This window comes from Salvelinus fontinalis, chromosome 2 (assembly GCF_029448725.1).
Source record: "Salvelinus fontinalis isolate EN_2023a chromosome 2, ASM2944872v1, whole genome shotgun sequence".
In the NCBI taxonomy this organism is placed as follows: Eukaryota; Metazoa; Chordata; class Actinopteri; order Salmoniformes; family Salmonidae; genus Salvelinus; species Salvelinus fontinalis.
Window position 1 is genome coordinate 31,716,026 of NC_074666.1, and position 22,407 is coordinate 31,738,432.

The following is a 22,407-nucleotide window of genomic DNA, read 5'->3' on the forward strand; positions in this document are numbered from 1 at the left end:
TGAACATTTAAAATATATATATATAAAAAAATAAACACGCCCTCTTTGTACAGACTCACCTTTACCGTTGGTGCACCCAATATCTGTGACTTCGGGACAAGTCTCTGATTGTCCTTGAGTGGACCAGCCCGATTCCAGACTTGAACCCGATCGAACATCTCTGGAGAGACCTGAAAATAGCTGTGCAGCGACGCTCCCCATTCAACCTGGCAAAGCTTGAGAGGATCTGCAGAGAAGAATGGGAGAAACTCCCCAAATGGTAATGACCGGGAAATTACAGTTGAGCACAGGTAGTCTTGCTAACGTCACCCAAGCTAGAGCGCAGGTGCAGTCATTGAACATTTAAAATATATATATATAAAAAAATAAACACGCCCTCTTTGTACAGACTCACCTTTACCGTTGGTGCACCCAATATCTGTGACTTCGGGACAAGTCTCTGATTGTCCTTGAGTGGCCCAGCCCGATTCCAGACTTGAACCCAATCGAACATCTCTGGAGAGACCTGAAAATAGCTGTGCAGCGACGCTCCCCATTCAACCTGACAAAGCTTGAGAGGATCTGCAGAGAATAATGGGAGAAACTCCCCAAATACAGGTGTGCCAAGCTTGTAGCGTCGTACTCGGCTGTAATCGCTGCCAAAGATGCATCAACAAAGTACCGAGTAAAGAGTCTGAATACTTATGTAAATGTGATACTTATGTAAATACTTAATACTTATGTAAAACTGTTTTTGCTTTGTAATTATGGGGTATAGTGTGTAGTTTGAGGGAAAAAACGAATACATTTTACAATAAGGCTGTTACGAAACAAAATGTGGAAAAAGTCAAGGGGTCTTGCGGTCATATGATTTGTAATTATGTTCTGCCCTCTGACCATCTGCTGAAGAAAAAATTGGCCCGCGGCTGAATCTTGTTGATGATCCCTGTTTTACGAGTCTGTAACCTCTTTTGGGGACATCCAGCAGATGAAGATGAAAAGCCCAAGAATGACCTAGCAGCAAACTGTTGAGCCTGAGCTCATGACCAGATAAGACTTGCCTAATCCAAATAGCCCAGGACAGGAAGAGATGGGGAGACATTGTGGAAGATATGCTTATGAAGGTTATAATATATTTATATTAGTACTTTATATTATCAAGTTGTATTGTACCTTCATCATAAAATTACACTGTTCCCAATTCATAGTGTGGATATAATGTTTCGTTTCAAAGGGTTCAACAGGGTATTGAAACAAACAGCAGAGGGTGCTATAGCCTATCTTTCTTTTGCACATGGACTGACTGCCATTTTTAATAAACTGTTCATTTTGTCAAAACAAGGAGGAGCAATGCAGTCACTTTGTGAGTTTTTTTTATTAACCATAACCACATTGTCTATCGTAATATACCCATTTTTTAGATAGAATAACAAATAATCTAACAATTCATGTATTTGCTGTGAAACATTTTAAAGGAGTCTTGTGCAAAGGTGAATACCGGTATATTGTTCAAGAATTTAACTTATTAAAATTGTTTTATGGTCCTCTTACTGTAACATGTCCTCTAAGAAATGTCTCTGAGCATTCATCATCCTTGATCAGTCAGTATTGTAAAGAGTAGGTTGATGATGTAGTCTTATTCAGTGTTTGCCAAACAAAGCCAACCAACCCACAAAGCAAATGACCTAGTTTACGTTTCAAAATATCCCGCCAGATTTTGTTTATGGTGACAGCTGACTGGAACACGGAAACTAAGGAGAACAAGCCGCTGTAATTGGTTTAACCAAAGATTATGGATAAACTGACAAGATACGAATGGGAGTCGTTGTCCACAAAACGGCACGGTGGGTGTCTAGCGCCCGCCTATAATTTCTTTGGATTGGTGGATACATCTCATTATTGTAAACCGTCTGTATTCCATGGAGAGATCCTATCCTACTAGCCTCATGCCATGAATATGCTGCAGAATGTCACGTGTTCTACTTATATCAGTACACTTGTAACAATTTAAGCATTACGAAACTTATTTTTGATCAAATAAACATAACGTAGAAAATAAGCCATTCATTTTTTTGTTGAATAAATTCGACACTCATTGACCTCCATACAACAGCTCCTTGCTTGGTCGACGAAAAAAATACCACTTGCTGGAGGGAGACAGATTTTCCGCCGAGTTGGGCCTCCAAAGATGTTTATAACCAACCATTGTTCTGTGGCCTCGTTCTTCCTCTGATTGGCTACACATTTTGTGCCAAAAGAGTTTGTGGCGGGTTGTTTAAGTTATTCGCGCTTTATCCTCCTCATTTGAAGTCAGCGGCGGTTGCTAGCGTGAAATACTGTGTCATTGTACCGCTACATTCTAAGCTATATACAGTATTAGTGTTATTCTTATATTTCACACTTCCTCTGGAAAGAAAACAACCCTTGTCAACATGCATGTGATAAAGCGAGGTAGGTCCTTTATAGTAGGAAGGATAGCAAGTTAACGTTACTGTACTTGTCATTTGCCTGTGTCTTGATCTCATGTTTCTTCGTACAAGCAAGCTTGAGTATTTTGCTGTAGTTAGTATATACTTTCAAATTAATTACGTTGAATGACTTCGCCTAGTTAGGTTGCTAGCTACTGTCAGCTGGTTGGCTAATCTAGTTTTCTGCGTAACTATAATGCTAACCTAGTTAGCAAAGGTTAGTTAGACAACAACTTTACATGTGTTATATTATAGCTAACAGTAGTTAATACATGTCAGTTATATTGAAAATACTTTTTGAAGACCACGTAACTAATTTAGTTGCTAAGGTAACGTCACGCACCAATTCAGAAATTGAACTGTTACCAAATGTGATTGAACGCGTTAACTAGATCAAGACAGGAATGTTCAGGCTTTGTCAAACTTGGCGCCTAATTGTTTAAACTTTTGTTTAGCTAACCTCTACATATGTAATTTGATTGGAAGTGATTTATTATCCCATCAATTAAGTAGTCATATATACAGTAACTAACATTTTCAAGTATTTCAATTTTGTTACTTTTTCCCCAAACAGCTTTCTGGTTTACAAAACAGGACGTTAGCTGGCTGAACAAACATAAACGCAACATGTAAAGTGTTATAATATAAGGTTCCAGAAAATGTACATATGCACAAACATTTTATTTCTCTCAAATTTTGTGCACAAATGTGTTACCATCCCTGTTAGTTTTGCAGAAGTGTGCAATTGGCATGCTGACTGCAGGAATGTCCACCAGAGTTGTTGCCAGAGAATTGAATGTTCACTTCTCTACCAAAAGCCACCTTCAACGTCGTTTTAAAGGATATGGCAGTACATCCAACTGGCCTCACAACAGCAGACAATGTGTATGGCGTGTGGGTGAGCGGTTTGCCTGTGTCAACGTTGTGAACAAGGTGCCCCATGGTGGGGTTATGGTATGGGCAGGCATAAGCTACTGACAATAAACACAATTGCATTTTATCAATGGCAATTTGAATGCACAGAGGTACCGTGACGAGATCCTGAGGCCCATTTTCGTGCCATTCATCGGCACCATCACCGTGTTTCAGCATGATAATGCACAGCCCCAGCCCCAGGAGATATCGCGCTGCATGAGGCAAATGGTGGTCACACCAGAAACCGACTGGTTTTCTGATCCAGGCCCCTACTTTTATTTTTTTTAGGTATTTGACTTACGAATGCATATTTGTATTCCCAGTCATGTGAAATCCATAGATTAGGGCCTAATGAAGTTATTTCAATTGACTGATTTTCCTTATGAACAGTATCCCAGTAAAATCTTTGAAATTGTTGCATTTTATATATTTTTGTTCTGCATAGACACTAGTCACTAGTTTTAAAGCTTTGGGGAAATATGACTGACATTTACTTCAATGTTCTTTTCCCATGGCACACATTCATGTTATTGAAGTGATTTCTGACTAACACTTCAGTCTTTACATAATTTTCAGATGGGCGCCAAGAGCGTGTCATGTTTGACAAGATTACCTCCCGCATCCAGAAGCTGTGCTATGGACTCAACTCTGACTTTGTCGATCCAGTAAGTTGACATGTTATGTTCAACGTATTTCTATTGTTTGTCAATTGTAGTGTTTTCTGTGTGCACCATAACCCTGTATTCTGCCTGTTACACCTTTCAGACCCAGATCACTATGAAGGTCATCCAAGGTCTGTACAATGGGGTCACCACAGTGGAGCTGGACACGCTGGCTGCAGAGATCGCTGCCACACTCACCACCAAACACCCCGACTATGCCATCCTGGCTGCCCGCATTGCAGTCTCCAACCTGCACAAGGAGACCAAGAAGGTTTTCAGCGGTAAGTCTCTCTCGCACTTGCTCTCTCTCAAACTGTAATTCTTCTGACCTTTGTTCTAAAAGTTATGCATACTGCTCAGTTATCAGGCTCGGTCAAAGTAGCCTATTTTAAGCCACCACATTCACTGGCTCAGATGTCCAACATGCCAGTGAGCTGACAATCTCACTTTGGTTATTAAAAAACATGGTGTGTAAAAGTAATGTCTAAGCCATGGGTGTGTCCTGGGTGTATCTGCTTATTTCATGGAAGAGTGAAAAAAAGCTCTGACCAGATACACATCTTTTGTTCACAAATTGACTTTTATTTTGTCAGGAGGTAAGCAGAGGGGGCGACGGTATATAACAGATCCATGTTTGGAAAGTCGGTTTAATAATATGCTCATTTAGATATTGACTCAAATTCCCTGCACCATATTGCTCAACAATCCTGCCCACAGGCACAATTGAAATTGAATTGTATTTAATTTCTGGCTTCCCACTGACTGTTTTTGTGAAACCCAATACAATTGAAACCAATGCTAGTGTATGTACAGTGCATTCGGAAAGTATTCAGACGCCTTGACTTTTTCAAAATGTTGTTATGTTACAGCCTTGAATGAATACCTTTTTCCCCTTGTCGATCTACAAACAATACCCCATAATGACAAAGTGAAAACAGGTTTTTGGAAATTTTTGCTAAATAAATAAACTGATATACCTTATGTAAATAAGTATTCAGACACTTTGCTACAGTATGTGACTCGGAATTGAGCTCAGGTGCATCCTGTTTCCATTGATCACCATTGATGTTTCTACAACCTGTGGTAAATTCAATTGATTTGACATGATTTGGAAAGACATACACTTGTAAATATAAGGTTCCACAGTTGACAGTGCATGTCAGAGCAAAAACCAAACCATGAGGTCGAAGGAATTGTCTGTAGAGCTCCAAGACATGATTGTGTTGAGGCACATATCTGAGGAAGGGTACCAAAATATTTCTGCAAAATTGAAGGTCCCAAAGAACACATTGGCCACATTCTTAAATGGAAGAAGTTTGGAACCACCAAGACTCTTCCTAGAGCTGGCCGCCTGGCCAAACTGAGCAATCGGGGGAGAAGGGCATTGGTCAGGGAGGTTACCAAGAACCCGATCGTCACTCTTACAGAGCTCCAGAGTTCCTCTGTGGAGATGGGAGAACCTCCCAGAAGGACAACCATCTCTACAGCACTCCACCTATTAGGCCTTTATGGTAGTGGCCAGACTGAAGCAACTCTTCAGTCAAAGGCTCATGACAGCCCGCTTAGAGTTTGCCAAAAGCTATGTAAAGGACTCTCAGACCATGAGAAAACAAGATTAAACTATTTTTCATGAACGCTAAGTGTCACCTCTGGAGGAAACCTGCCACCATCCCTACGGTGAAGTGTGGTGGTGGCAGCATCATGCTGTGGGGATGTTTTTCAGCAGCAGTGACTGGGAGACTAGTCAGGATCGAAGGAAAGATGAACGGAGCAAAGTACAAAGAGATCCTTGATGAAAACCTGTTCCAGAGCACTGAGGACCTCAGACTGGGGCAAAGGTTCACCTTCCAATAGGACAACCACCCTAAGCACATAGCCAAGACAATGCAGGAGTGGCTTCGGGAGAAGTCTCTGAATGTCCTTGAGTGGCCAGGCAAGTTCCCGGACTTGAACCTGTTTGAACATCTCTGGAGAGATATGAAAATAACTGTGCAGTGACACTCCCCATCCAACCTACTTGAGAGGATCTGCAGAGAAGAATGGGAGAAACTCCCCAAATACAGGTGTGCCAAGCTTGTAGCGTCATACTCAGCTGTAATCACTAAGAAAGGTAACTTCAACAATGTACTGAGTAAACAGTCTGAATACTTATGTAAATGTGATATTGTTTTTAATAAAAAAATTGTAATTTAGAAATTTTTTTTTTGTCATTGTGGGGTATTGTGTGTAGATTGAAGGGGGGAAATGATTTCATTTTAGAATAAGGCTGTAATGTAACAACATTTGGAAAAAGTTAAGGGGTCTGAATACTTTCCGAATGCACTGTAAATACACCCGCGTTGCTAGAAGCACCTAAGAGTCCCAATGGCTGAAGTCAGGCCTAGTGCTCAAGTCCTGGTCCAAGTGCTCAAGTCTGAGTCACTGGGTCTGAGTTTAACAACGGAGCAAAGTATATTGGAGCAAAAACATATTATATTGGAGCAAAAACAACGGAGCAAAAATATATTGGTTTACCAACTTTTTATGTTCTTTAGACATTTGGTATTTTGGTTAGGCCTACTGCTGTTTAATTTTTTTGCTTGCTTGTTTGCTGGCTCGATGATCGTCTGTTGCTAGATTTGCGCCTGTATTGATTTGGCAGAAATCTGTCTGTCAACAACTAGTGACGGGATGATTTTTCATGTGAGCATTTCACAATGGTCATAATTGCCTGAAATATGCAATAGCCTATGGAGAAAAAAAAAGTCCCTAATACACGTTCTCACACACATTTTAATACAATGTTAAATAGTTATGTCAAATTTGTACAGGTGTTTTGACGGGATGAAATGTTCTCTAGACTGAATTGGCTATTTCTCCTGTCAGATTGATCAGATTATTATTTGCAATAATTGTAACGGGCTACTTTTTTTTGTGATAACTCACAAATATTTCTATTTTTTTCATGTTTATTCCAAAGTGTGAACTAAAGGGAGACATGGGAAAGTGGGAGCGTAGAGACACTACACATTCAAAGACGGCCTACTTTTCAATACTTATGGGAAGAGACTTTTACTTTTAAACTAAAGAAACAAACTGCTTTATGAAATGTAAAACAATAGTATTAACTAGGCAATGCTAAATAGTAGGCTGGTGGTTACAGGGACGTGAGTTGCTTGCGTAATGTCTCGCCTAAGATTGGTGGCGGAGTGGAGCCTGTCTGCCCACACTCATCGCTTGCGTCTCCGAAGCTCACCTTCTGATATGGGCTGCGTGTGCCGGTGTGGCGCATCAGTCCCATTACTAGCTAGAGAACAACCCTCGCTGCTCTGCGTACCCGGTGCTGCTAATATTCTGCTTATCATAGTAGCCTATCCAGTCCAAGTGCAAATGCAAGTCCGATTCACCAATGGTAGTCAAAAGTCATGAAAATCGAATCTCGAGTTAGTCCTGGGCTTGCGTACTACAGCACTGCAAACTACTTTTATCCGAAAAATCTTTTTAACCATCTTATTTTCTTCGTCAATGCTGTTGCAGATGTGGTGGAGGATCTATACAACTATGTCAACCCGCTAAACAAACAGCACTCTCCCATGGTCGCCAAGGAAACACTCGACATTGTCCTAGAAAACAAGGACCGCCTCAACTCGGCCATTATCTTTGACCGGGACTTCTCCTATAACTTCTTTGGATTCAAGGTCATTTTTACAGTACATGGTTTATGAGCAATAGCAATTTAAGTCAATTCTGCAATGGTAGGAGAGTAAACAAATTTGTATTTTTCTACATAGACACTTGAGCGGTCCTACTTGCTGAAAATTGATGGGAAAGGTGAGTTGCCTCATGGATACATTACCTCCCTGTCAGAAATTACATCTTTTCATGACATGAACATATGCTACATTGGATTAGGGCTCATCACCAGTGGCACCTGGTCAAACAGACACATTATCGGAGCAGCTTTTTTATGTGGAAATATGTAGTTCAGATGAGCTGTATCCGTCATGTTGATCTGTCCTGTTCCTGTGTAGTTGCTGAGCGACCACAGCACATGCTCATGAGGGTGGCAGTTGGGATTCATAAGACTGACATTGATGCTGCCATCGAGACTTACAACCTGCTGTCAGAGAAGTGGTTCACCCACGCTTCCCCCACACTCTTCAACGCTGGCACCAACCGCCCACAGCTGTCTAGGTAAGCGCTTACTAACAGCCATCCTACTATAAGCCATTCCTCAGTGTAATGGCTATGATTACTGAATTATAAACTCAGCAAAAAAAGGAACTTCCCTTTTTCAGGACCCTGTCTTTCAAAGATAATTTGTAAAAATTTAAAATAACTTCACAGATCTTCATTGTAAAGGGTTTAAACACTGTTTCCCATGCTTGTTCAATGAACCATAAACAATGAATGAACATGCACCAGTGGAACGGTTGTTAAGACACTAACAGCTTACAGATGGTAGGCAATTAAGGTCACAGTTCTGAAAAGTTAGGACACTAAAGAGGCCTTTCTACTGTTTCTGAAAAACACCAAAATAAAGATGCCCTGGGTTCCTGCTCATCTGCCTGAACATGCCTTAGGCATGCTGCAAGGAGGCATGAGGACTGCAGATGTGGCCAGGGCAATAAATTGCAATGTCCGTACTGTGAGACGTCTAAGACAGCGCTACAGGGAGACAGGACAGACAGCTGATCGTCCTCGCAGTGGCAGACCACGTGTAACAACATCGGTACATCTGAACATCTCACCTGCAGGACAGGTACAGGATGGCAACAGCTGCCCAAGTTACACCAGGAACTCACAATCCCTCCATCAGTGCTCAGACTGTCTTTAATAGGCTGAGAGAGGCTGGACTGAGGGCTTGTAGGCCTGTAGTAAGGCAGGTCCTCAACAGACATCACCGGCAACAATGTTGCGTATGGGCACAAACTCACCGTAGCTGGACCAGACAGGACTGGCAAAAAGTGCTCTTCACTGACGAGTTGCGGTTTTGTCTCACCAGGGGTGATGGTCGGATTCGCGTTTATCATCGAAGGAATGAGCGTTACACAGAGGCCTGTACTCTGGAGCGGGATCGATTTGGAGGTGGAGGGTCCGTCATAGTCTGGGGCGGTGTGTCACAGTCATCGGACTGAGCTTGTTGTCATTGCAGGCAATCTCAACGCTGTGCGTCACAGAGAAGACCTCCTCCCTCATGTGGTACCCTTCCTGCAGGCTCATTCTGATATGACCCTCCAGCATGACAATGCCACCAGCCATACTGCTTGTTCTGTGCATGATTTCCTGCAAGACCGGAATGTCAGTTCTGCCATGGCCAGCGACGAGCCCGGATCTCAATCCCATTGAGCACGTCTGGGACCTGTTGGATCAGAGGGTGAGGCCTAGGGCCACCCCCCCCCCCCCCCAGAAATGTCCGGGAACTTGCAGGTGCCTTGGTGGAAGAGTGGGGTAACATCTCACAGCAAGAACCGGCAAATCTGGTGCCGTCCATGAGAAGGAGATGCAGTGCTTAATGCAGCTGGTGGCCACACCAGATACTTACTGTTTGATTTTGACCCCCCCCCCTTTGTTCAGGGAAACATGTATGTGACTAACAGAAATTGAATAATGTCTGTGGAACCTGTTCAGTTTGTCTCAATTGTTGAATCTTATGTTCATTCAAATATTTACGCATGTTAAGTTAGCTGAAAGTAAAGTTTAGAAACTATAGACATTGACCGTTCCAGGTGCAAACCAGAAAAGTGCTTGATGTGTTTTATATGGGTTGTCCTTCTTGATTTTCAGCTGTTTCCTGCTGGCCATGAAGGACGACAGCATCGAGGGCATCTACGACACCCTGAAGCAATGTGCCCTAATCTCAAAATCAGCAGGGGGCATCGGAGTGGCAGTCAGCTGCATCAGAGCCACGGGCAGCTACATCGCTGGGGTGAGGATCACACGGTCGCGTTTATAAATAAGACTGCCCCTTGAGGCGTTGCAGTCTGACTGTAAGTGTCGAGCCTGTGTCATGAGGGGCAGAGAATGATGGCTATGTCTACTCCAACGACCCAGAACAGTGGACGATTGATTGCTCCGACATGGTGGGGGAAAGCGTTTTATAAATAATCAAAGATGCCTTTTCATTGTAACGCTTGGCAAGTCTCATTGACTGAGGCTTTTTACATTATTTTTTTTCAGACAAATGGAAATTCCAATGGGCTTGTTCCCATGCTCCGAGTGTACAACAACACAGCACGCTATGTGGACCAGGGAGGCAACAAGGTGAGAATGAAATGAGATTAGCTAGAGGTTGTGTTATTGACTCTGGCTACAGGATGACCTCACAGATGTGCATTAGTGTTCTGCGCAGAGATGACCCACCCTCTACACCCAAGGCTGATGGCTCTGAGAACATGCATTTCAGACTCTGTGGCCTGTGTTTACTGTACATTCATCAGACAGTTAACGCCCGCTCTCATTCCCCTCTCCTCAGAGACCTGGTGCGTTTGCCATGTACTTGGAGCCGTGGCACTTTGATGTGTTTGACTTCTTGGACCTGAAGAAGAACACGGGGAAGGAAGAGCAGAGGGCCAGAGATCTGTTCTACGGCATGTGGATCCCTGATCTCTTTATGAAGAGAGTGGAGAGCAACCAGGTATGCAGCAACATCTGTGTACAAACTGAATTGTTCAAACGAGATATGGAATTTAGTGATAAAGAAAGGAATATGGAATGGTTTTATTTCAATGTGTATCTTCAAGATATCAGTACTCATGGTGTATTGTACCCACAGGACTGGTCCCTGATGTGCCCCAGTGACTGCCCTGGACTGGATGAGTGCTGGGGGGAGGAGTTTGAGAATCTCTATACCAGGTAAGACTGGTGCTCCTGAGCCTGTATAACACAGCTACATACCAGTCTCAGCTTTGTGTGCAGTCTCACTGGTCCTGTCTCACCCCAGGTATGAGCAAGAGGGTTGTGTGAAGCGGGTGGTAAAGGCCCAGCAGGTGTGGCACGCCATCATTGAGTCCCAGACTGAGACGGGCACCCCCTACATGCTCTACAAGGACGCCTGCAACAGGAAAAGTAACCATCAGAACCTGGGAACCATCAAGTCCAGTAACCTCTGTACTGAGATTGTAGAGTACACCAGCCATGATGAGGTGAGGGAAACGGATTACCTAAACGGTTGGAACTACTGAGGCTGTGTCCAAAATGTCACAATATCAACTAGAAATCGACCGATTAATCGGCATGGCCGATTAATTAGGGCCGATTTTCAAGTTTTGATAATAATCGGTCATCTGCATTTTTGGATGCCGATTATATTATATTTCATTCCACGAGGAAATTGTGTGGAAGGCTTGACCACCTGTTACACGAGTGCAGCAAGGAGCCAAGGTAAGTTGATAGCTAGCATTAAACTTATCTTAGAAAAAACAATCAATCTTCACAATCACTAGTTAACTACACATGGTTGATATTACTAGGTTAACTAGCTTGTCCTGCGTTGCATATAATCAATGCGGTTCCTGTTAATTTATCATCGAATCACAGCCTACTTCGCCAAACGGGGGATGATTTAACAAAACACATTCGCGAAAAAAGCATAATCGTTGCACGAATGTACCTAACCATAAACATCAATGCCTTTCTTAAAATCAATACACAGAAGAATATATTTTTAAACCTGCATATTTAGTTTTTTAAAAATCATGTTAACAGGCAATATTAACTCGGGAAATGGTCACTTCTCTTGTGTTCATTGCACGCATAGTCAGGGTATATGCAACAGTTTGGGCCTCCTGGCTCATTGCGAACTAATTTGGCAGAATTTTACATAATTATGACAACATTGAAGGTTGTGCAATGTAACGGCAATATTTAGACTTAGGGTTGCCGCCCGTTCGGTATTTCACTGAAAGAATATACGTTTTGTTTTCAAAATGATAGTTTCCGGATTTTACCATTTATTAATGACTGTGTTTATATTATAATAAAGTCTATGATTTGATAGCACAGTCTGACTGAGCGGTGGTAGGCAGCAGCGGGCTCATAAGCATCCATTCAAGCCTATCAACTCCTGAGATTAGGCTAGCAATACTAAAGTGCCTATTAGAACATCCAATAGTCAAAGGTATATGAAATACAAATGGTATAGAGAAATAGTCGACACGTCATAATTCCTATAATAACTACAACCTAAAACTTCTTAACTGGGAATATTGAACCACCAGCTTTCATATGTTCTGAGCAAGGAACTTAAACGTTAGCTTTTTTACATGGCACATGTTGCACTTTTACTTCTCTAATACTGTTTTTGCATTATTTAAACCAAATTGAGCATGTTTCATTATTTTTTTCAGACTAAATAGATTTTATTTATGTATTATATTAAGTTAAAATAAGTGTTCATTCAGTATTGTTGTAGTTGTCATTATTATATAATATCAACGGCGGTACCGATTTATTGGAGGACCAAAAAAAGCCGATACCGATTAATCGGACAATGCTTTTAAAAAATTATTATATTTTTTTTTTATATGAATATATATATACACACACACACACACAGTTGAAGTTTATATACACCTTAGCCAAATACATTTAAACTCAGTTTTTCACAATTCCTGACATTTAATCCTAGTAAAAATGTCCTGTTTTAGGTCAGTTAGGATCACCACTTTATTTTATGAATGTGAAATGTCAAATTAATAGTAGAGAATGATTTATTTCAGCTTTTATTTTATCACATTCCCAGTGGGTCAGAAGTTTACATACACTCAATTAGTATTTGGTTGCATTGCCTTTACATTGTTTAACTTTGGTCCAACGTTTTGGGTAGCCTTCCACAAGCTTCCCACAATAAGTTGGGTGAATCTTGACCCATTCCTCTTGACAGAGCTGGTGTAACTGGGTCAGGTTTGTAGGCCTCCTTGCTCGTACACACTTTTTCAGTTCTGCCCACAAATGTTCTATATAGGATTAAGGTCAGGGCTTTGTAATGTCCACTCCAATACCTTGACTTTGTTGTCCTTAAGCCATTTTGCCACAACTTTGGAAGTATGCTTGAGGTCATTGTCCATTTGGAAGACCCGTTTGCGACCAAGCTTTAACTTCCTGACTGATGTCTTGAGATGTTGCTTCAGTATATCCACATAATTTTCCTACCTCATGATGCCATCTATTTTGTGAAGTGCACCAGCCCCTCCTGCAGCAATGCACCCCCACAACATGATGCTGCCACCCCCGTGCTTCACGGTTGGGATGGTGTTCTTCGGCTTGCAAGCTTCCCCCTTTTTTCTCCATTATGGCCAAACAGTTATATTTTTGTTTCATCAGACCAGAGGACATTTCTCCAAAAAGTATGATCTTTGTTCCCATGTGCAGTTGCAAACCGTAGTCTGGCTTTTTTATGGCGGTTTTGGAGCAGCGGCTTCTTCCTTGCTGAGCGGCCTTTCAGGTTATGTCGATATAGGACTTGTTTTACTGTGAATATAGATACTTTTGTACCTGTTTCCTCCAGCATCTTCACAAGGTCCTTTGCTGCTGTTCTGGGATTGATTTGCACATTTCGCACCAAAGTACGTTAATCTCTAGGAAACAGAACACGTCTCCTTCATAAGCGGTGTGACGGCTGCGTGGTCCCATGGTGTTTATACTTGCGTACTATTGTTTGTACAGATGAATGAGGTACCTTCATGCATTTGGAAATTGCTCCCAAAGATGAACCAGACTTGTGGAGGTCTACAATGTTTTTTTCTGAAGTCTTGGCTGATTTCTTTTTAATTTCCCATGATATCAAGCAAAGAGGCACTGAGTATGAAGGTAGGCCTTGAAATACATCCACAGGTACACCTCCAATTGACTCAAATTATGTCAATTAGCCTATCAGAAGCTTCTAAAGCCATTACATCCTTTTCTGTAATTTTCCAAGCTGTTTAAAGGCACAGTCAACTTAGTGTATGTAAACTTCTGACCCACTGGAATTGTGATACAGTGCATGATATGTGAAATAATCTGTCTGTAAACAATTGTTGGCAAAAATACTTGTGTCATGCACAAAGTAGATGTCCTAACCGACTTGCGAAAACTAGTTTGTTAACAAGAAATTTGTGGAGTGGTTGAAAAAACACGTTTTTTAATGACTCCAACCTATGTGTATGTGAACTTCCGACTTCAACTGTGTGTATGTGTGTTATGTATATACTTATATATAAAAATCGTCCGATTAATCGGTATCGGCTTTTTTTGGTCCTCCAATCGGTTTCGGTGGTGAAAAATCATATTGTTCAAGCTCTAATATCAACTACCCATTTGCGCTATATTTTTCGTGGCGTCATTACGTCATCTACCTACGTTATATAGGTATGTATGTCATTTTAGCGAATATCTTCTGATATGCTTACGATATATCGAGCATCCCTAATAAATACTGACCGTATTTTCAGACTCATTAAGCATGCCTGTATGCATACCAGTGTTTCCGTTAGGAAAATGTGGCTCCGTATGTTTTGAAAAGTTGACCTATTCTATTGGTCAGCTTGTCGAATGAAATAGCCTATTCCAAACAGACTCTGCGACAGTTGTGGTATGATGGATCGCAAATTCATACAACCAGTAGGCCTAGGCTACATACAAAATGTAACTTTAAAAAGCAATGAGTCTGATGCAACCGATCAGAATGTTTAGCCTAATGTTGATAAACTATTTATTCACTTAAGTGCAGCAATGCGCACAAGGCAGTAGGCTATGCGTGAATGTTTGTTCCATAATGCAATTAGAGGAAAACCTTTCAAAAACGTACACACATGCGAGTGGTTTCATGTGACCAAGATGAAAATAGTCATTAGAAATTTTGAAAAATGGGCGATCTAATATGCAACAACTAGCATGGGCTGCTAATATGACGAGGATTGTGCCTTTGGCTACTGGACAATGAAATACATTTTAGCAAATTTCCACCATGGATATGGTCTGATTTTGGCTACACTACTTTGAAGCAAGGTAAGACATGCCTCATATGTAGTAAAAATGTTCAGTTGTCTGATGAAGCCTGCCTTCGTTGCCTATGCATTTGCTGTTTGAGATGCTGTAGCACCAGCTCTCGCACTGTCTTAAAGATTTTCCGCTCAAAGGCTCTGTATGCGTGTGATAAATAAAATACATAACAAATATACAGAATGTGCGACAATTTTAATTCCACTAATTTCTGCAAATTAACCTATAGACCGATATTCATAACCAGTAAAATATATTTCCATCAATGAATAGGCTCAAAAGCATTATTTCGCAATGTGATTTATATATATTTTTTCTCCTGGACAATTGGCCGGTGCCAATATTATTCATCAGCTTTTTAAAATTATTATTATCCTCAAAAGCTGGCTATTACCGGCTAATGGAAACCTTTAAGAGCTGGAATCCTTCAGTGAATGTCATGTAAAGGTACTAGGTGATGTGTGTATGTATATGATAGAGGGTGCGTGTTGTGTATTTTGTTGGGGCAGCATGTTTGCCTACTTGCCAAATGTGGCCTTAATTCATCACCATGCAGTGTTCAAAGTGGAATTGTTAATCTATTTTGAAAATTCAAATGAACTGGCAGAGTAAACTAAATTGAATATCTGTATATCTAAAAGAAGACCGATTTTTAGTTTGTAACCAAAAAACTAGACATATTGAACCCCGTTTAAAATTATCACTCTTTAAGACTAACTGTTCCAGGCACGAGATGCGCATCACTTCGCAAGTGCAGCTTTTTCATTTGGAAAAATATTCTGTTCTATTTTATTACATGTTTTAAAAAATATATATAAAATAGGTGTCTTGACTAAGGGCTCGTGAAATAAGAGCGTCTTGTCTGGTAAAAGAACAAAACAAGACTATGCCTTTGTACAACAATAGGCTTTTGCATGTAACCGCCACAGTCATGATATAATCAGTTGCTATTACGGTTTCAATCAAATCTTAAATGGCACTTGCTTTTTCTTGAAACAGTGCTTGAGAGGATCTGCAGAGAAGAATGGGAGAAACTCCCCAAATATAGGTGTGCCAAGCTTGTAGCGACATTCCCAAGAAGACTTATGCAAATGTCATATTTTTTATAATTTTGCAAACTTTTCTAAAACCTGTTTTTGTTTTGTCATTATGGGGTATTGTGTGTAGTTTGATGAGAAATATTTAATCCAATTTAGAATAAGGCAATAACATAACAAAATGTGGAAAATGTTAAGGTCAGAATACTTTCCGAATGCACTGTAGATTTTATGTATTTGTTTTGCTCTAGTACTCTGAAAAGAATTATGCGAGTACTCAGTCAAAAATGTAAAATGCCCATCCCTACTATCTATCACCCAAGGCTGATGGCTTTCTGAGAATATCCATACTTAATCCCAAAACATTTTGAATGACATCCTTCGATTTGTATATTGTAGAAAATCAATGTTGATCACACATACCAGCTGTTTTTAAAGTGTGATGCTAATCTATCTGGCTCCTGTTTCTCAATCTCAGGTGGCAGTGTGTAACCTGGCGTCAATCGCCCTCAACATGTACGTCACCCCAGAGAAAACATTTGACTTCAACAAGCTGGCCTATGTCACCAAGGTCATTGTTAGGAACCTCAACAAGATCATCGAGATCAACTACTACCCTGTGATCGAGGTATGGTCTATAATTAAATGTAGTGGTACTAATAATGTTCAGCAAGACAGATGATTCTACAAGTTATGTCTTCATGTTGACCTGTAACTGATTTCCCATGCCGGTTATTCTTTCTAACCAGGCTGAGAACTCCAACAAGCGCCACAGGCCCATTGGTATTGGTGTCCAGGGTCTGGCTGATGCCTTCATTCTGATGCGTTTCCCCTTTGAGAGTGCTGAGGCCCAGAAGCTCAACACTCAGATATTTGAGACCATCTACTACGCTTCCCTGGAGTCCAGCTGTGAGCTGGCTGCTGAGCTTGGTGCCTACCAAACCTACACAGGCTCCCCCGTCAGCAAAGGAGTGAGTACCACCACGCTAAAACCTAACTGGGATGTTAGATATTGTGTGTAGGATTTCTGTTTTTGGCTAACTTGTTAATTTCAGGCCTTCCTGGTTGGTGTCTTGCGCTTAAACTGTTTTTCCTCAGATCCTTCAGTATGACATGTGGGACAAAACCCCAACTGACCTGTGGGACTGGAAACTTCTCAAGGAAAAGATTGCCAAGTAAGTTGTCAACCGTGTCCTCCATTTTACCAATGCAACTACAGTTAGTCTCAACACATACATTACCAACCAAGCCCTCCATGTGGATTTATATGTCCTAGCCTTTGTCTCATCACCACTTCACTCCCCCCCCCCCCCCTTCTCCAGGCATGGTGTCAGGAACAGTTTGCTGCTGGCCCCTATGCCCACGGCCTCCACAGCCCAGATCCTAGGCAACAACGAGTCCATCGAGCCCTACACCAGTAACATCTACACCCGCAGAGTCCTCTCTGGGGAGTTCCAGGTCAGTATCACTCTCTGGGGGTTCCACAGACACTTAGACCTCTGCTGACATACACAGCATACTCAAACACTTGAAGGGTTTGAGTAGGGGGGGTGTGTGAGCGCTAATGTTTTGGTTTTGTGTCACCTGCAGATTGTGAACCCCCACCTGTTGAAGGACCTAACAGAGCGAGGGCTGTGGAACGAGGCGATGAAAAACCAGCTGATTGGTCAGAACGGATCCGTCCAGGTGAGAACCCAGACCCATCACATTACAGCTCTAATCAATGAAGAGCAATTGGAGTGCAATTATGCCCTATTTGACTGAATGTTATGTCATGTGTGACTTTCTGTTAGATTTTAAGTGTTATCCTTTTCAGTAGTCATTGTTCTAATTCCTTTGTTACTTGTCTTTAGGGCATTGCTGAGATCCCAGATGACCTGAAGGAGCTGTATAAGACTGTGTGGGAGATCTCCCAGAAGACTATTCTGAAGATGGCTGCTGACCGCGGTGCCTTCATAGACCAGAGCCAGTCCCTCAACATCCACATCGCTGAGCCCAACTATGGCAAGCTCACCAGCATGCACTTCTACGGCTGGAAGCAGGTGAGTCTACTTTACTATTGAAATCTATAGAACACTACGTGGTCCCAGCCCAGGGCTATCCTCAACCATTGGGCTAAAATGGCTGCTCGAGGCGTTGCAGTCTTACTAAGTGTCGAGACTGTGTCATGGGTGACAGGCCTACATCTACGCCGAGGACCCTGGACAGCTGGCACTTGGAGTGATTGATAACACTTACAAAAGAGACGGGTGGGCTGGCTAGGGAGAATCAAAGCAGTGCTAAATATAAACCGAATGCCGCTGTTCATCAAGATAAAGCATTAACCTCTTTTCTCAGGGTCTGAAGACAGGCATGTACTACCTGAGGACCAAGCCTGCAGCCAACCCCATCCAGTTCACCTTGAACAAGGAGAAGCTGAAAGAGTCTCAGTCGGTTAAGAACGAGGAGGAGATCAAGGAGATCAACAGAGCCGCTATGGTGTGTTCCCTGGAGAACCGTGACGACTGCCTAATGTGTGGCTCTTAGACCGGCCCCTAACTCCTCCTATCCTCGCTCTTAGTTAATTAACCATTGCGGTGGACCACTGAACTCCTCAATATCATTGAACCCCACTCTGATTGTCTTTAGGCCAGTTAATGTCATAGTTATCTGCCCTGATGTCAGATCATAGGCTCACGCTTGGGGTTGATAGATCAGGCTATTATGGTTGTTTTGTGGGCGTGCTACTGTAGCCTAAGTAGTGCTGTACATGGTGCGCTTCTGTCTGCCTTATCACAGATTATTAACTGTAGGCAGTTTTCTATTTATCTTGGGTACACTGTTTGATTTGTATAGAATTCAGTGTTTCATTTTTTTTAAAGTGTGAACTCCATTGTTAATATGTAAATCTAAGGATTTCATCATTTAAATTTCATTCAAGAAGTTAACCTCAATGGTGTATTCTTTGTATTTTACCTGTGTGGTGGGTGCTTTGTAATTAAGTTTTGACATTCATGCAATGTCCTGTTGTACTTATGGTAAAGTATACAGTAGTTCGTTGGCCATTTTAGCATGTAAATCTTGGAAGGGCAAAAAAAACTAGATAACAATACATTTAATTGGACTATAACGGTGCCCACAAACTGTTAGGGGCTATATAAAGCTGCCCCCGCAGCAGTCCCAACATCTTACCACTGCTACACCTAGCTATCAGCGGAGCCTTGTTTGGCAGCGAAACCGTTCATTCAGCCACATTTACTGCCTTTACACAAGTCAGCTATGTTTTTTTTTTATTTTTTATTTTTATTTTTTACAAATGTGGGTTCTACTTACAATTGAGATGTACAAATAATGGCATAAGGGGACAACGATCGGATAAGAGGCTATCCATAATTTCGATTAAGACAATGAACAAGCTAGGATGGACGTAGTCAATCTATTTGCTCAGCACTTTTTGAAATTTACAGCGACAGAACTCAAAACATGGGCCGTTCTTAGTGTTCTCCCTGTGCACCAAGTCAGAACCGTAGGATAAATAAAGGGGACATATAAGTAGACCATAAACTCTTACAATCTTTGATTACATTACTCTAAAACAGGCTATAGGCTACATGTGCACCACCAAGTCTGAACTGTAGGCTAAGGGACCAAATTATTAGGGTGAGAAACATGGGCTACTAACAGCTTACTACACAACATACTGTAGCTAAGAAAGTAATACTATCTCCCTGACATATTACATTTATGCAGCGGTATACAATACATTTTTGGACTCACCTTATTGTACTGTGCTCACTTGAACAGAAAGGTGGCGTGGCGGTCCTTCGTGGGCAAATTGTGTCAAACTTTGTTATAAGTATGGCATTCTCTGGATTTATGGTGCTTTCAAAACAACTGGGAATAAAACAAGGTCGAATCATGGCGTTAGTGGTCTTCAGATCTGAGCTCTAGAAAGAGATTTCCCAGTTCTGAGTTTCCAGTTTTGAAAGCGGCAGGAGTCATGATGGAATGACAGCATGGCCAATGTTGAATGTTTATCCTTATTAAGATTGGAAAAGAGACCCATAAACCCAGACTTGGACCACATCCACTCCACTGAATAGCATGTTAGTGATTGCTGTGCAATGCTTGCAGTTAGCCAATGATTCCTTCCAAACCACTCATTGTTGAATTTGCGATTTCTAACTTGTTTAATGTTTATGGCCGATGAGCACTGATACGTTTTATCTATAATTTCTCTTCATATGACAAGGATTGAAAAGGATTTGCCAGTAGATTGTCGACTTGATTCAAGATGACTGCTAGCTTGCTAGTTAAGATTTTGAAAGTATGATGTTGACATGATCAGTCCAATCAAACCTACTGTAGATATGTAATTTTATCTGTGGCCAATGACCTTGAGCCATCTTGGATGGGCACTTCTAATGTAACTCTGGCAGCACCCAAGGGGCTTGCTTGAATATTCGAGCTCTCCCTGTAGATTTTGCAGTGACGTAGTGTCCCTATGAGTGACAGAACACTGAGCCAATCACGGCGCAACTAGAGAACATTACCAACTCATACGCTCTGTATTTTCCTCTGGCTGCCCACCACCACAGCAGGCACGGTATGCTGAAACACCTGCATTTTGTAGCTGCCTTACTCAAGAAAGCAAAGAGACCATGTTTGTATGCAGCTTCATTAACTCAATATTTTTATTTTATTTTTTGCATTATTTGCAAACTGATATGTGACATGTATTAATGCCAAAATAACATGCGAAACAGGTAACAAGAAAATAAAATGAATTTTTATTATTATTTATTACTCTAGCTAAATGGGTAGGGCTCTGCCCTGAATGACGGCAGTAGTTAAGCAATACCAGTACATGGGCACAAGGTGACTATTTTGTACTTGATAGGCATTGCATTAGGAAGATGGGGCTTCTTTCACTCTGGATCTTCTAATCCTAAATCCAGAATTGTTATGGTGAGTGTTGGGTCCAATCCCAAATGGACCCCTATGCACTTGTGGAGATCTGAGAATTTTTATTGGTATTAGAAATGTAGTGGGGAAATTCTTACACCGGGACACTCAAAGTCAATCGTAAATAAATAATTGTCAGCGTGCTGGAGAGGTTCCAACCAACTCAATGCACCATAGTACACGTCTGTCAGAAGCTCTTCCTGGGTAGACCCAGCAGTTGTCTTCTATACGGCTATAAACGGACAAGTTATATTTGCATGTGATGGGATCAGATTTCTGAACTTTAAATATTATTAATCATTAGTTATGTTAGATACATGAGCGGTGCCATAGGGTTTACACCAGATGGTTATCTGTAGGAGGAATGTTTATGGTGGGTGCAATTAAGCTTGGAATGTGCTAAGTGCAGGGAAAAGGATCACATGTGGCAGCACTGATAAGGGGAGAGAGCCGTGGATTAGTGAGGAAGGGGGTAGCGGTAAGGGAGAAGGAACAGTTTATTGCCTGTATAACAATTTCCTGCCTAGTAATAAAGCTGTAGTGTTTAAAGAGGAGACCACTCAAATTGGGGTATATCTTACCACTGATGGAGATATGTCTTTGTCTGTTCAGCTGTTCGATCCTTTAGGGTGAATAAACTTGGTTTAAGCTTTCATAGTGTCTGTAGAGTTCTTACTCTGATATTTAGAACCTAACACATGATTTAGCATAATTAATTGATCATAACCGTTTTGTTTCATTCATGCGACCGACAAATACTGTTTCATAACATGTGAGTTTGTTCTCAAAACAAGGTTTGGGCGTACTGCCAAATTGCAGCTACTGATAAGAGGATTTGTTCAGTCAACCACTTGCATGAACACAGAAATTGGTTCATAGAACAGCACTTAAATAGAACACAGAAATGAGTGATCAGAGAAGCACAAACATTAAAATTCCCATGACAGAAATATGGCAAAACTTCCACCTAGAATATCAGCGCAAGTTGGAGCTATTACTATATTGCTTACACTAATCAAATCCTCTGATCTTCACATGTGGTTAGGGATCCATTTGGGATTGGGCATTAATTTCTATGACAAACCCCTAACAAAGGTATTCAAATAACTATCAAGCACATGTATTTTTTAATTTTTTAAATGCAGTTTAAAGTGCTTAGCAAAAGTAAAAAGTGAAACCATTTCTAGACAAATATTCAATTAAGAAAAAATATACAACTGGACCTTAGAGACCAATGCAGCAATAAAGATAAACATGGATTAAGTAGATAATGGCTAAGACAACAAAGCACCATAGGTAAAAGAATTGTGAATTGTGTGAGACATTCTACAAGTGAGACTCAACAGAATGTACAGATGGCAGCATCTCCTAGAAATGTATAGTAAGATGCCCTATTGGTTGGAAATTATGTATACATCCGCATATGAAGGCCTATAATAA

At 41.3% G+C, this 22,407-nt stretch overlaps 1 protein-coding gene and 1 pseudogene across 2 annotated transcripts; both read left to right on the top strand.

Moving 5' to 3' along the window:
• The first annotated feature begins 1,911 nt into the window (after positions 1–1,911).
• Positions 1,912–21,620, top strand: LOC129816713 (ribonucleoside-diphosphate reductase large subunit-like). Of its 2 annotated transcripts, XM_055871527.1 has the most exons (18): positions 1,912–2,430; positions 3,939–4,027; positions 4,128–4,305; positions 7,541–7,701; positions 7,795–7,834; positions 8,035–8,197; positions 9,791–9,932; positions 10,184–10,267; positions 10,479–10,640; positions 10,779–10,858; positions 10,947–11,148; positions 16,502–16,651; positions 16,773–16,994; positions 17,122–17,198; positions 17,346–17,481; positions 17,614–17,709; positions 17,877–18,065; positions 18,361–21,620. In XM_055871527.1, exons 1-18 carry the CDS (start codon positions 2,412–2,414, stop codon positions 18,547–18,549), a joined length of 2,379 nt encoding a protein of 792 aa, XP_055727502.1. In that variant the 5' UTR covers positions 1,912–2,411; the 3' UTR covers positions 18,550–21,620. The 2 variants fall into 2 exon arrangements, with proteins under 2 accessions (XP_055727502.1, XP_055727510.1); XM_055871535.1 differs by lacking the exons at positions 1,912–2,430; positions 3,939–4,027; positions 4,128–4,305; ... (2 more) ...; positions 8,035–8,197; positions 9,791–9,932 and adding an exon at positions 9,984–10,086.
• Positions 9,965–10,086, top strand: LOC129833854 (small nucleolar RNA SNORA17; annotated as a pseudogene).
• Positions 21,621–22,407: the final 787 nt, after the last annotated feature.